The sequence below is a fragment of the Alosa pseudoharengus genome, unplaced genomic scaffold, assembly GCF_046254945.1.
Source record: "Alosa pseudoharengus isolate Yale_2024_CS ecotype anadromous, Long Island Sound unplaced genomic scaffold, YU_APseudo_1.1 YU_APseudo_1.1_scf_19, whole genome shotgun sequence".
Lineage (NCBI taxonomy): Eukaryota > Metazoa > Chordata > Actinopteri > Clupeiformes > Clupeidae > Alosa > Alosa pseudoharengus.
In genome coordinates this window covers 20,835,720-20,852,197 of record NW_027468657.1, presented here as the reverse complement: position 1 = coordinate 20,852,197, position 16,478 = coordinate 20,835,720, and the positions used below count along the sequence as shown (strand labels likewise).

The following is a 16,478-nucleotide window of genomic DNA, read 5'->3' as shown; positions in this document are numbered from 1 at the left end:
CCATAAACGCCATCACAACCTCACATTTGCCACTAACGCCAATCAGGCAGACATTCCTTCCTCCGTTATTTTTTTTAACCATCAGCCGCCACTGGTGTGTGTGTGTGTGTGTGTGTGTGTGTGTGTGAGACGTGTGTGTGCTATTGCAAAATGAATAAATAAAATAAAAAAAACCATGACTGTCACCAGCCACATGCATGATGATCATTGTCTGGTGATTGTGCTGCTTTAGGCATGGATACAGATAACAGCGCTGTGCGATATGACAAACATCTCAGTATACTAAATAGCCTATAATAATCTTTATTTATGTAGTATAGCCTACTTTTCAAAAAACAAGTTACAAAGTGCTGTAGCCTACAAAAGCAGCAAAATCAGATAGTCCAAAGCCTGATACATTTTCAAAATAAAATAAAATAAAACAATTAAATAAATATAAATCCATAAGGATACAAGTTTAAAGAAAACAAATAAAACACTGCACGACCTGAACCATCAACGACTTTTAACATGCTGATAAGTGATTGTTTGTGAGGCTGTAAGAGTTCAAAATGCTGGGACAGCTGTGGCACATACTGTAAATGGACAGCACCAAAAAATGTGTTGCAACCGATTCCTATGGCAGTTGTTTTAATAGCTTGAATTGTTTGGTTGTATTGAGCAACATTCTGCATGCCGATATGGACACTTGGCTCCGAAAGTCAGCCCTGAACTTTGATTTCACAGTGGGATAGCCAGGTTACTTAAAATGTATTCCACTACAGAATACAGAATGCCCAAAATGTATATTCTACATTCTCTGAGAGGTTTTTCATTTAGGCTATCAGAGAAGGAAATACAAATGAGCCATCTGAGAGATACATATAGGCCTATATGGTGCGGTTAAAATAATATTTGCATTTGAGTTTGAAAAGTCTTGGCCTTCATGTTATAATAATTTAAAATGTAATCCTTTAAATGTGTCTATGTAGGCTAACTGTATTCCGAATACCACCCATTTAAATGTTATAGCCTACCTGTATTTAAATACTCATTTGTATTTTAAATTCCAGAATATGTATTCTGTTACGAATTGCCTATTTAAAATCGTCTGCTGCCTACGAATTTACCAGGAACGCGCATCAATTCGGTCTCTGCGTCCGTTGAGTGTGGAAAATAAAACTGGACCAAGTTAATAAAGTCTACTGATGCTCTAACAAGGGCGGACGCATCGCAAATACGAGTGACGTACAACTCTTCATCAACGGATGTGCGCAAGGCTCGATGCGGATGTCCGCGTGTGCTTACCCGCCACTACGCTACAAGGGCACAACGTGCGCTTGCGCTTCTTAAACAAAATGGACATTGAATTTGATGAGAAGTTGTGTGAGGAGGTCCGTCGCTATCCGCACCTGTACAATCCGTCTTTAAAACAATATAAAGACTTGCAGGCATGCAATAAGTCGTGGCGGGAAATTTCTCAGACTTTGGGAAGAGAAGAGATTCTGTGTCGGAATAAATGGAAATATTTAAGAGACAGATTTGTGAAGGCAAAGAAGAAGCTCAGGGGGCGAAGTAGCGATGACGGGAACGTTCCTCGCATGTTCTCACTTTTGAGCTGGCTCTCCGATTTTGTGAATCACCGGGACCGCGACCGGGACCGAAGTCATGAGTTCCGGCGTTCGACCAGAGGTAGGCCTACGTGAATCAAATTGATGTCTATAATGTTGGGTTTGTGATGTGTAACTTTTGGTAGCATAGCCTATCATTTTTGTTTTGTTTCAATTGTATGCATGGGCAAAAAGATTCAGTAGCCTATGCAAATACACAATATAAAGAGTTATTAACTAATTTGGCAATGCCCTATAAGCCAGACAAGACATTTCTCTGTCTCCCAAAAGTCAGGAAATGCTTAAGGCAGGGGGGTCAAACTCAAATGAGCTGGGGGCCACTTCTGCCAATGGCATCTCGTTGGAGGGCCACGTCAGTGTTAAAGAATAATACAAAAAAGAACGGCTATTTCAATGCAATGTTTTTTTTTTTCAAATACTTTATTTTCAAACACAAAACTACAAACAGAAAGTGCAGGACTTTTGATCTATTTTTAGACACCTGTGCTAGAAAACCTTAGCTTATAAATAAAATGATTAAATAAATATTAATACAAATTATAAAAACAAACAAAAAACAGGTAGGCCTATGTGTGTGTTTCACACCAAATAAAAATATTTTCCTTTCAACTGTTTTAAACCTGGCAAACTAGGCGTCAGGGATAAGAAAGCAACCATTGGACTTTTATATCAAAATTTCAAAAGGCCATGGCTTGAAAGTGGTCAGAGATAAAGTCCTACTGTAAATGTAAAAATCTTTGAGTATAAACAAAAGTTGTACATTTACCCATCTAATTTGCCACTGGATGGCAAGCAAATTATGCACCTTTCAGTAAATACTGGATGAACATATTTGAGCAGATTTACTTTCTTTTTTGTCATATTACCCACATAACAAATTAACAGGAAAACACCTAAGATGTATACCAATGATAGTAAACTACTAGCCTATAACCACAAGGCCTACAATAAAGTACAGTATCCTGGTCAAATCAGTTCCTATATCGCGGGTGACTTTGTAGTTCTTCAGAGCCCTATTTCTACAACCCCTGCTGTCTGTACCACGTCCATTACGGACACTATCATCACGATTACCACTGCAACCTCCAAGCTATGTTGGGCAGAGGGTCGAAATAAGCATGGTATGCTTAGTAGTGGACACCGTGGTATACGCGAAAAGACGCACCTCCATTCACATCGTGACCATCACTGTCAATAGACGATCGATCATAATCTCCAACAGGATATTCTCCTTCAGAATCAGAATAGGTGAATAACATAGCCTACCCAAGACTTCATCACACGTGAACGTTTTTCATCAGTTGGTGTAGGCCTGCTATGTCTGCTTCAATTTGTGCAAAACCATTGCATCGCTTCGCATCATTACAAATCTTCGTGTTTCTCGCGTGTAATAGTATTTCCTGAAAACGTTGTGCAGCGATTTTGGTTTGAATCAAGCTCTGGATGTCTAGCAATGGAGGAGAGTACAAATGAGATTTGTCACCGTACTTGGATTTATCGTCTATTTTAATCAGTATCGTTGTTTGTCGCAATTAAAAATCCCCTCAAGGGCCGGATTACATTATTATTTTGACATAGGTCGCGGGCCGGAATTGGGCCGGATTTGGCCCGCGGGCCGGGAGTTTGAGACCCCTGGCTTAAGGTTACATCACCTCAGAGGGAACATTTTTCTCTCTGAGACTTGACAAACTGAAAGTACCCAAGCGCAACTCACGTTTTATAGTGGTATAGCATGCAGTCTATTCACTTAGCTGATCTGAACTGAACTGAAACAGCTGAATAAGTTTCATACGTCTTCTTCTTGACTCTGTTTGTACACTGTTACCTGGAAAGTCTGATGAGGTTGCTGTGGACTTTGGTGAAGTCATCACTGATAAATTATATTGACGGAATAATTAATGTAATTGGCAATTAATAATTTTGTATCGGAAGGGGACAGGATGTCTATGTGATTGGCTATGAAATTAAACAGGTTTTAACAGGTAACACTGTAATTTGTGTGTGCTGTGGGGGGGGGGGGGGGGGTACATGTTTGAATAAATCTGGCCTCCATTATGATAGCATGCCCTCAGTTCTGTTCTCTTCCCCAGGGAACTCTACTCCATCTCTGCTGCCAGTGACTCCATCTCCAGCTGCGCCTCCAACAGCAGGGCTACCGCCTGTGACCTCCGCCTCAGCCTCCCCCCAGTCGCCCCTCAGCCCGGCCTCCTCAGTGTCCACCGGTGACTCACCGTTCTCCACCACCGCCACGTCCCGGAAGAGGAAATCCTCGTCCAGCGTCATGGAGGACGCCCTCCTCCGCCTGCTCCAACAGAACGATCGCACCAGAGACAGCCAGAGTCAGAGGGAGGAGCAGCGCTTTGGGATGATGGTGGCGGACATGCTGGCCAAGCTTCCAGTTCCTGAGCGCATGGAGGCGCAGTTTGAAATCTACCAGCTTCTTTATCTGAAGCAGAAGAAAGTATTTGAAAAGGACCAGAGCCAGTAATCTGACAATAATATATTACTGAAGACTTTTGTAAATATTTTTTTGTAAAAAATAGATTTACTGCTTTTTATATTTTATTTGATTCAACGTACATTTGCATATTTGCTAGAAGATTGTCTACTGTTTTAGAAAAATGGTAAAGATTAAGATAATATAAACCACTTAAAAAAGAATTGATTAGACTACTGTGTTTTACATCTTCTACTCAGAGGCCTTTAATGAAAACAGTCAGAAGTTGTATATTACTGAGAGCAGTTCATATTCATTATGTAAATACCAGGACCGTCTTCACTGAAATCTAAATACAACAAGAAATGTACTCCGGCCTCCACTGATACTGCCATCTGGGAAATAAAACTCTGACGCTCAGTTTGTGATGGAGGTGGAATTCAGATCCTTTACTTTATACCACACTAATAATACTGCAAGTAACACATCCTATTGTATAACCTCTTCAGGAGTTAGGCAAAATAACCAGGATTTCAGATACACAAGAGAGGTCTTCAATTCCTTGTGCTACAGGTAGGGGATTTCCCACTGCGGTCAATCAACAACCAAATCTATTTAACATCAAACGCAAAATCACCAACACGGCAATCTTTGTGGGCAAAACACATGACCAACAGAGCAGCCTTCAAGAGCATGTCACTGTGGCTATCAAGCAGGCACCGTCCTTCATCGTTGCCCATGACAACTCCAGAGGGCGTCCCAGAGCCACCACCCTTCACCACACTCATGATGGGTACTCTACCAACAAATACCAACACATTAGATAATTCCTCTTCTTTGCTGTGGCCATTTTTGATCTGAACTGTTAAATGCACAGTAAACACAATATTTCCCTCTGAAATATGGTCAATGTAGACAATAAGAAAAAAAATATTCATATAAACTTTACATATTTGTTCTTAAAGGCACACTATGCAAGATTTTCACCTTTATGAAGCCAATTTGATGGTAAACGAACTTGTAACAGGCGAATTGTTCACCTAGCATAGCTATACAGCAGAGACGTAGCGAGTCCCTACCGAGAAAACCAGCCATGCAACTTACAAGAGTGGCGCCCCGCCAAAACTCGCGAGAATCTGAAACACCTTGTCAGTAGATATAGCTCTTTGGAGATAGTTTTTGCCTGTTGTTAATCCTTCACCTTCGCAACAAAAGCATTTGCATTGTGTAGGCTACAGGGGGGATAAGTCACGAGAAGTTTGCTATACAATAGCAGAGTAACATATAAATACATCACGACTCTAGAGGGAGCTCTAAACTCGCCAAAATAGCCTAGCCTACCTACCTGCATAGTATACCTTTAAGTACAGAACTTGAGGTAGTAGTTAGGCCTACTTTCCACCATTGTGAGCTGAGAATTACAGAGCTCCCAATGGGATTCAGTTAAAAATGTTCTTTTGATGTCGGAAATTTTTTTTTATTATTATTTTGTGTTCCCTCATGATAAGCTTTGCAGTAGGGGTGACTTGTAGGCTATGGAGCTAAATTTGTCTCAATAATATTTGTATATGCGCAGAGGGGGATCCACAAATACTTCTTGATTTGCATGTGTGTTTTGATATCTACAAATAAAAAAAAAACATATTTGTAACTCGTATATGGATTTTTACAAATATAGATGTGCATTTGTAAATAAAATGCCATTTGTAAAACCGAAAATTTCATTTGTGAAATGTGATTCTGCATTTGTGGATTACCAGCACACGCATTCTTCGCTTTCCAAAGTTACGTGTTTTTGAGACGTTCTTCACATGAAAGGCCTACTTTAATTCACCGGCACACAGAAATCGCAATCCAGTAGATGGCGACATCCACAAATATTTCTTGACTTGCATTCGTGTTTTGACATCCACAAATAAAAAAAATCATATTTGTAACTTGTAAATTGGTTTTCACAATTGTAATGAAATGGCATTTGTAAAACTGAAAATTGCCTTTGTGAAATCTAATTTAGCATTTGTGGATCACCAGCACACACAGTTTTCGTTTTCGCATTTGTGGATCAGCATTTGTGGATCACGTATTTTTGAGACAAACTTTGCAGCAGAGAAGCCACCCAGATCCACAAGTAGCCTGCTGACACTTCACGGCCTGCTTAAACACAGCGCATAAGATAGGCTATCAATCACTAATAAGGTCGAGATTTCACGAAGCTGAAGTTGGCCGCACATTCAGAATGCGGTGTAGTTAAGTTTCGATTCCACTTTAAATATTGCAATTTTCTACCGACAGGGGGCAGCGCTGACTGCAAATACGCGATGACACTGGCATTTGCCTAGTAGCAGACGAACATAGGCTACTCCTCACAGACGAATAAAAGCCTTTTTTCTGGTGACTCCATTGTCGACCAATCTTTAAGTAAATGATACAACATGCTTTCTGTCAAATAAATCGGTTCATATTGCACTTGTTTTGGGGGGGCTTTTCTGTTCTTTCTTTACATGAGCTATATTTCATATTTTACAATTTATGCACTAGATTTGATACCCATTGCTCACACATGATTTGCGTGAGATATTACACCACATCCCGATACTACCGTCTCACAGCGTTCATATGACACCCAGCATGCCAAATTTCGTCGTGGAAAATGCCCATTTTGTTACATTTAAATGACTATATTTCATATTCCACAGTATATGCACTAGTTATGATACCTATGGTCCATACATCATTTGCCGTGAAATATTACACCACATCCCGAAACTACAGTCTCTGTGCTTTCATTTGACACCATGCATGGCCAATTTCGTCGTGGAAAATGGCCATATTTCATAGATTTAATTTACACGAGCTATATTTCATATTCCACAATTTATGCACTAGATTTGATACCTATAGCCCATACATCATTTGCCGTGAAATATTACACCACATCTCGATACTGCAGTCTCTGAGCTTTCATATGACACCCTGCATGCCAAATTTCGTTGTGGAAAATGGCCATATTTTATAGATTTACTTTACATGAGCTATATTTCATATATTACCATTTGTGCACTTCATTTGATGCCTATTGCCCACACATCATTTGCCGTGAAATATTACACCACATCCCGAAACTACAGTCTCTGAGCTTTCATTTGACACAATGCATGGCCAATTTCGTAGTGGAAATTCACCCTTTTATTACAATTGAAATTACATGAGCTGTTTTTCATATTCCACAATGTATGCACTGGACTTGATACCTATTGCCCACACAACATTTGCCGTAAAATATTACACCAATACTACCGTCTCACAGCGTTCATATGCCACCCTGCATGCCAAACTTCGTCGTGGAAAATGGCCATTTTTCTTACATTTTAATTACATTAACTATATTTCATATTCCACAGTATATGCACTAGATTTGATACCTATGGCCCATACATCATTTGCCGTGAAATATTACACCACATCCCGAAACTACAGTCTCTGAGCTTTCATATGACACCTTGCATGCCAAATTCCATCGTGGAAAATGGCCATTTTCCTTACATTTAAGTTAAATGAGCTATAATACTAGTTATGATACCTATTGCCCACACATCATTTGCCGTGAAATATTACACCACATCCCGAAACTACAGTCTCTGAGCTTTCATTTGACACCATGCGTGGCCAATTTCGTCGTGGAAATTCACCCTTTTATTACAATTGAAATTACATGAGCTGTTTTTCATATTCCACAAATGTATGCACTAGATTTGATGCCTATTGCCCAAACATCATTTGCCGTAAAATATTACACCACATCCCGATACTACCATCTCACATCGTTCCTATGACACCCTGCATGCCAAATTTCGTCGTGGAAAATGGCCATTTTCCTTACATTTAAGTTACATGAGCTATATTTCATATTTGACAAATTATGCACTAGATTTGATGCCTATTGCCCACACATCATTTGCCGTGAAATATTACACCCTATCCCGATACTACCGTCTCACAGCGTTCCTATGACACCCTGCATGCCAAATTCCATCGTGGAAAATGACCCTTTTTCATAGATTTAATTTACATGAGCTATATTTCATATTTGACAAATTATGCACTAGATTTGATGCCTATTGCCCACACATCATTTGCCGTGAAATATTACACCCTATCCCGAAACTACAGTCTCTGATTTTTCATATGACACCTTGCATGCCAAATTCCATCGTGGAAAATGGCCATTTTCCTTACATTTAAGTTAAATGAGCTATATTTCATATTTTACAATTTATGCACTAGATTTGATACCTATTGCCCACACATCATTTGCCGTGAAATATTACACCACATCCCGAAACTACAGTCTCTGAGCTTTCATTTGACACCATGCATGGCCAATTTCGTCGTGGAAATTCACCCTTTTATTACAATTGAAATTACATGAGCTGTTTTTCATATTCCACAAATGTATGCACTAGATATGATGCCTATTGCCCAAACATCATTTGCCGTAAAATATTACACCACATCCCGATACTACCATCTCACAGCGTTCCTATGACACCCTGCATGCCAAATTTCGTCGTGGAAAATGGCCATTTTCCTTACATTTAAGTTACATGAGCTATATTTCATATTTGACAAATGATGCACTAGATTTGATGCCTATTGCCCACACATCATTTGCCGTGAAACATTACACCCTATCCCGATACTAATGTCTCACAGCGTTCCTACACCCTGCATGCCAAATTCCATCGTGGAAAATGGCCCTTTTTCATAGATTTAATTTACATGAGCTATATTTCATATTCCACAATTTATGCACTAGATTTGATACCTATGGCCCAAACATAATTTGCCGTGAAATATTACACCACATCCCGATACTGCAGTCTCTGAGCTTTTATATGACACCATGCATGGCCAATTTCGTTGTGGAAAATGGACATATTTCATAGATTTAATTTACATGAGCTATATTTCATATTTTACCATACTTAATACCTATTGCCCACACATCATTTGCCCTGAAATATTACACCTCATCCCGATACAGTCTTTGAGCTTTCATATGACACCCTGCATGCCAAATTCTATCGTGGAAAATGGCCATTTTTCATACATGTAATTTATATGAGCTATATTTCATATTTTACAATTTATTCACTAGATTTGATACCTATTGCCCATACATCAATTACACCATATCCCGATACTACAGTCTCTCAGCTTTCATTTGCCACCATGCATGGCCAATTTTGTCATGGAAAATCCCCATTTCATTACAATTGAAATTCTATGAGCTATATTTCATGTTTTACGATTTATGCAGATTTGATCCCTATTTGGCGTGACATACAGCACATCCAGATACAACAGACTTTGCACTACTTAAAAAATCTCACAAATTCTATGTGTGCTCATGTATAGCATAAATGAGAATTGCTCTCTTATTTCACACTTCTACTGTCAGTCATAACTGTTGAAATCTGACAATGATCACGAGGAGCGTGTAATTACATCCATTGTGCAGTTATTCTTTTTTTCTGAAATATAGCTCATGTAACTTAAATGTAAGGAAAATGGCCATTTTCCACGATGGAATTTGGCATGCAAGGTGTCATATGAAAGCTCAGAGACTGTAGTTTCGGGATGTGGCGTAATATTTTACGGCAAATGATGTTTGGGCAATAGGCATCAAATCAAGTGCACAAATGGTAAAATATGAAATAAGTAAATCTATAAAATATGGCCATTTTCCACGACGAAAGTTGGCATGCAGGGTGTCATATGAAAGCTCAGAGACTGTAGTTTCGGGATGTGGTGTAATATTTTACGGCAAATGATGTTTGGGTAATAGGCATCAAATCAAGTGTACAAATGGTAAAATATGAAATAAGTAAATCTATAAAATATGGCCATTTTCCACGACGAAAGTTGGCATGCAGGGTGTCATATGAAAGCTCAGAGACTGTAGTTTCGGGATGTGGTGTAATATTTTACGGCAAATGATGTTTGGGCAATAGGCATCAAATCAAGTGCACAAATGGTAAAATATGAAATAAGTAAATCTATAAAATATGGCCATTTTCCACAACGAAAGTTGGCATGCAGGGTGTCATATGAAAGCTCAGAGACTGTAGTATCGGGATGTGGTGTAATATTTCACGGCAAATGATGTGTGGGCAATAGGTATCAAATCTAGTGCATAAACTGTGGAATATGAAATATAGCTCATGTAAATTAAATCTATGAAATATGCCCATTTTCCACGACGAAATTGGCCATGCATGGAGTAGTCAAATGAAAGCTCAGAGACTGTAGTATCGGGATGTGGTGTAATTTTTCACGGCAAATGATGTGTGGGCAATGGGTATCAAATCTAGTGCATAAATTGTAAAATATGAAATATAGCTCATGTAACTTAAATGTAAGGAAAATGGCCATTTTCCACGATGGAATTTGGCATGCAAGGTGTCATATGAAAGCTCAGAGACTGTAGTTTCAGGATGTGGTGTAATATTTCACGGCAAATGATGTATGGGCCATAGGTATCAAATCTAGTGCATATACTGTGGAATATGAAATATAGTTCATGTAATTAAAATGTAAGAAAAATGGCCATTTTCCACGACGAAGTTTGGCATGCAGGGTGTCATATGAACGCTGTGAGACGGTAGTATCGGGATGTGGTGTAATATTTTACGGCAAATGTTGTGTGGGCAATAGGTATCAAGTCCAGTGCATACATTGTGGAATATGAAAAACAGCTCATGTAATTTCAATTGTAATAAAAGGGTAAATTTCCACGACAAAATTGGCCATGCATGGTGTCAAATGAAAGCTCAGAGACTGTAGTATCGGGATGTGGTGTAATATCTCACGGCAAATGATGTGTGAGCAATAGGTATCAAATCTAGTGCATAAATTGTGGAATATGAAATATAGCTCATGTAAATTAAATCTATGAAATAGGCCCATTTTCCACTACGAAATTGGCCATGCATGGTGTCAAATGAAAGCTCAGAGACTGTAGTATCGGGATGTGGTGTAATTTTTCACGGCAAATGATGTGTGGGCAATGGGTATCAAATCTAGTGCATAAATTGTAAAATATGAAATATAGCTCATGTAACTTAAATGTAAGGAAAATGGCCATTTTCCACGATGGAATTTGGCATGCAAGGTGTCATATGAAAGCTCAGAGACTGTAGTTTCAGGATGTGGTGTAATATTTCACGGCAAATGATGTATGGGCCATAGGTATCAAATCTAGTGCATATACTGTGGAATATGAAATATAGTTCATGTAATTAAAATGTAAGAAAAATGGCCATTTTCCACGACGAAGTTTGGCATGCAGGGTGTCATATGAACGCTGTGAGACGGTAGTATCGGGATGTGGTGTAATATTTTACGGCAAATGTTGTGTGGGCAATAGGTATCAAGTCCAGTGCATACATTGTGGAATATGAAAAACAGCTCATGTAATTTCAATTGTAATAAAAGGGTAAATTTCCACGACAAAATTGGCCATGCATGGTGTCAAATGAAAGCTCAGAGACTGTAGTATCGGGATGTGGTGTAATATCTTACCGCAAATGATGTGTGAGCAATAGGTATCAAATCTAGTGCATAAATTGTGGAATATGAAATATAGCTCATGTAAATTAAATCTATGAAATAGGCCCATTTTCCACTACGAAATTGGCCATGCATGGTGTCAAATGAAAGCTCAGAGACTGTAGTATCGGGATGTGGTGTAATTTTTCACGGCAAATGATGTGTGGGCAATGGGTATCAAATCTAGTGCATAAATTGTAAAATATGAAATATAGCTCATGTAACTTAAATGTAAGGAAAATGGCCATTTTCCACGATGGAATTTGGCATGCAAGGTGTCATATGAAAGCTCAGAGACTGTAGTTTCGGGATGTGGTGTAATATTTCACGGCAAATGATGTATGGGCCATAGGTATCAAATCTAGTGCATATACTGTGGAATATGAAATATAGTTCATGTAATTTAAATGTAACAAAAATGGCAATTTTCCACGACGAAGTTTGGCATGCTGGGTGTCATATGAACGCTGTGAGACGGTAGTATCGGGATGTGGTGTAATATTTCACGGCAAATGTTGTGTGGGCAATAGGTATCAAGTCTAGTGCATACATTGTGGAATATGAAAAACAGCTCATGGAATTTCAATTGTAATAAAAGGGTGAATTTTCACGACGAAATTGGCCATACATGGTGTCAAATGAAAGCTCAGAGACTGTTGTATCGGGATGTGGTGTAATATCTCACGGCAAATCATGTGTGAGCAATGGGTATCAAATATAGTGCATAAATTGTAAAATATGAAATATAGCTCATGTAAAGAAGAAACAGAAAAGCCCCCCCAAAACAAGTGCAATATGAACCGATTTATTTGACAGAAAGCATGTATCATTTACTTAAAGATTGGTCGACAATGGAGTCACCAGAAAAAAAGGCTTTTATTCGTCTGTGAGGAGTAGCCTATGTTCGTCTGCTACTAGGCAAATGCCAGTGTCATCGCGTATTTGCAGTCAGCACTGCCCCCTGTCGGTAGAAAATTGCAATATTTAAGGTGGAACGGAAACTTGACTACACCGCATTCTGAATGTGCGGCCAACTTCAGCTTCGTGAGATTTCACTCAAGCGTCTGATGCAGAGCCATAATAGAGAGTTGCGACAACTCCATTGACGCTAATGTTCCATTTTTTTCCAACAATGGCGGCTAATGGAAGCCTCAAATAGTTCCCAGAAGTTAACAATTTATAATAGCAGCAGTACAGTTACAGCAGTATAGACTGTTTGTAGCCAACATTTCAGACTCAGAGTTACATTATTGGCTCATCCGAATAATAATAATAACAGTAATAAAGTAGTAAAGTAATAGTATTAATAACCTAATTATAATAATAAACTATTTATGTATCGACTATGACAGCTTTTCTGCTGCTCAGTTTTTATCAGTTCTTATGAAATAAATTAAAAGAGGCTAAAGCCCAATACATTTGCCACACATAATAACCTAATACAAGATGCCTATCCCATTAGGCAGCACTAGGCTACACCACGAACAAGCTGTCATTAAGTTTTTGCATTTGTAGCCTACAACCTTTATGACGTGACGTGTTTTGGGCATTTAGCTTTATCATCATGTCAACATAGTTGTAACGTTATGTGCAATGCTCATCTAGGCTATGGATTTAAGTGTTTAATTTTAAAAAGGGCAGCAAAAATGGGATAAAGTGCAACTGCCTCCCCAAAACAGTTCATTCATAACTGTGGATTTAATCGTTTGATATGTGGATAACTTTAAGTGGACTAAACACATAAAAGGTAAGATTTTGTTATCACAAAGCTAGCTGGTTCGTTAAATATGGCGAAGCATATTTACAGCCAACTTTGTAGGCCTACTTGCAGCAGTGAAGTAGCCTAGAAATCTAGACGCGCCCCTAGCAGTGAAGCTGAGTTTGTTGTTGTTGGTAACGTAAACGTTTCTTCAGTTTGGAGCAGGGCTGGGTTTTTTTATTATTATTTTGCATTCATTTTCATTGGCAAAAGCTAGCCTAATTTGCATGAGAACCTAGATTTAAGGGAGCTGCAGCTGTTAGCATCAGCACGGTCATATTAACACAGCAGGGCACACTAGCCCAGTGATGAAGGATCGTGTAAAATCCCCATCCCCAAAAAGTTTCAAACCAAGCTTGCGCTCATATGATGCATGATCACTGATCAAATTGCTTTTCTGACACGATGCACAACCATTCCCAGGTGCTAACCTGTCTGAATCTCAAGCTCTTTAGCCTAGCATCGTAATGCTGTTCACAGCACGGTGAATGACAAACGATGACCAATGCTGTTCATGTTTGAGTTCATAGCCTGGTTATTTATCGAAGGACTTACATGTCACGTTTTATATTTTATTACGATCACTCGCATTACCATGGGGTTAGTGTGTAGGTAATGCCACGGTTAACTTAATATGCCCACCATTACACTGGAGAGATGTTAAAAAACTTTTTTTTATTCTCCCGCGACGATAGGCTACTTCAGGTAATACGCTCATTAGCTCAGATCAGTGACTACCAAACGCTGGGGAGAAAACTCAAACAAGTTAATGTTAGACTAGCTGTGTTACAGTTTCTAGTTGCAAAATCAAAATTTCACTGGAGCTCCATGCGCTTTTGTAGGCTACACACAGTCTCAAAAAACTGTTTACAGCTTTTCGAGTTACTGTACAAGGTCATTTTTTTATAACGATAATTTACACTTGGGTGGGTGCAATTGCGTTTTCTAAAGAATCTCCCGTCTTGGTTTTGTACAGAAATTAGGCCTAATATTAAGTGACACATACGTAAAAGGGAGAAAAAAGGTCACCTTCCTATATTTAGCAGGCTACAATATAAGGTCTGGAATTTAATTTAATATTGTTGTAATGGTAGGATAACTACACAGTTTACACAACAATTACACTGTGTTATAAATATTGTATATCAATGCATTTATTGACTGTCAATTACTTAAAATCGTGGCTCCGTCTATCATTGAACAGTAGCCTATTTAATGCACTCTAATCCATTGTCAATCACTTCCGGGAACTCTTTGAAGTTTACATGAACCACGTGACCTTAACGAATTTTGAACACCCATTGTCGCAACTCTCTATCTATAAGGCTCTGGGGCCTCATTACAGAAACTTCCTAACTCTGAAATCCTATCCTAACTTAAGTTAGGAAGGCATTTAGGGGTTTTGGTATTACAGAAGCAGGTTTCCTAACTTAACTTAGGATGAGATCCTATCTTATCTTAAGATAGGAATTTAGCCATTACAGAATCATACTAAGTTAGGAAATTCCTAACTTAGGATGCCTAAGTTAGGTTGCCATTCACCCTGTCCTAAATCAAAATAACTGTCACTAACTGAAAAAAATATGGCAGCAGCACTGCTTGTAGGTATCTTTGACAATGAAGATGAACACATTAACAGAAATGTAATGGCAGAAAGGCTACTTAGACCGCATAATGATGTGTTACATTTTCCGGACCGTGTTTTAATTTCATTTTATCGTCTGCCAAGACATTTAATTTTGAATTTGGTGGAAGAACTACTTCCAGTTCTGGAGAGGCCTACAAGGAGACATGGAGCCTTGCCAGTGCTTGTGCAGGTAACAAATGCTCTGCGTTTTTTTGCCAAGGGTGACTTCCAGACTGAGGTTGCAAGCCTGTCTTCGGTGTCACAGCCGTGTATTTCACGCAACCTCATGGAAGTCACCAAAGCCATCTGCAATCTGGCACCAAATTATATTCAGTTTCCGCGTGGAGAAGAGCTTCTGCGGATAAAGGAGGAGTTTTTACAACAGAGTGGAATGCCAGGGGTAATTGGGCTTATAGATGGGTCACTTTTTCCAATCAAAGCTCCAAGTGGCCCAAGTGAGCCGGCATACGTGTGCCGTAAAGGATACCATGCCATTAACGTTCAGGCCATAGGGGACCAAAATATGGTTATACGGCATTTGTTGGCAAAGTGGCCTGGATCCATCCACGATTCATTCATATTCAACACCAGGTAGGTCCTTGACACTAACATAAATTATTGTTTTACAGACTTCATTATAGGCTCCACTCAAATACTATTTAAAATATGAAATGTGCCCATTTACAGTGATATCAATGCTTACCTGAGTGAGGGCAGGGCAAGTGGATGGCTTTTGGGAGACTCGGGATACCCCTTGAAACCCTACCTAATGACACCAGTCATGAATGAGCAGACAGAGGCAGAGAGGAAGTATAATGTGGCACACAAAGGTGCCGTAGCCGTCAGGAGAGGCTTTATGGTATATGGAAAGGAAGGTGAGACATACTGCTTTGTTGCATTCAATAGTGTAGATAAGGAGTGTGTAGTAACCCTGAAGAAGAAGCTAGTGTTAAACTATACATTTCAAAAGCAATGTAGCAAATGTATAAGTTTAATATTATTTAATATTAATATGGACTATAACATCATACCAAAAAGTAAAGCATGTTACCATGATGGCAATACAAACTAACTGGTTAATTGGTGCACTGCTGGTTAATTTATGTTGTTGTAGATGGAGATGCCATGATAAGAGTGGGGGATATCTTCAGTATTCCCCTGAGAGAGTGGTGATGTTTGTAAAGGCCACTGCTGTGCTGCACAACATATGCAGGATGGCTAATCTCCCGGACCCTGAAAACATCCCGGTTGAAGATGAGGAGGAAGGCCATGATGGCATAGGCCTACATGATGGTGCACAGACTGGCAGAACCGCCAGAAACAACTTAATTGCACATTATTTTACAAGATAATTAAAGACAAAACATTGCAGTTTTGATTTAAAATATTTATTTTTGACAATATTAAATAAATAAATGTAAATAAGTGTGCTTT

The 16,478-nt window shown here is 39.0% G+C and overlaps 1 protein-coding gene across 1 annotated transcript; it reads left to right on the top strand.

Annotated features, from left to right (window-relative positions):
• Window positions 1-1,289: 1,289 nt before the first annotated feature.
• On the top strand, window positions 1,290-4,470 carry LOC143133131 (uncharacterized). Its single transcript, XM_076292904.1, has 2 exons — window positions 1,290-1,671; window positions 3,701-4,470. Exons 1-2 carry the CDS (start codon window positions 1,338-1,340, stop codon window positions 4,096-4,098), a joined length of 732 nt encoding a protein of 243 aa, XP_076149019.1. The 5' UTR covers window positions 1,290-1,337; the 3' UTR covers window positions 4,099-4,470.
• The last annotated feature ends 12,008 nt before the right edge of the window (window positions 4,471-16,478 follow it).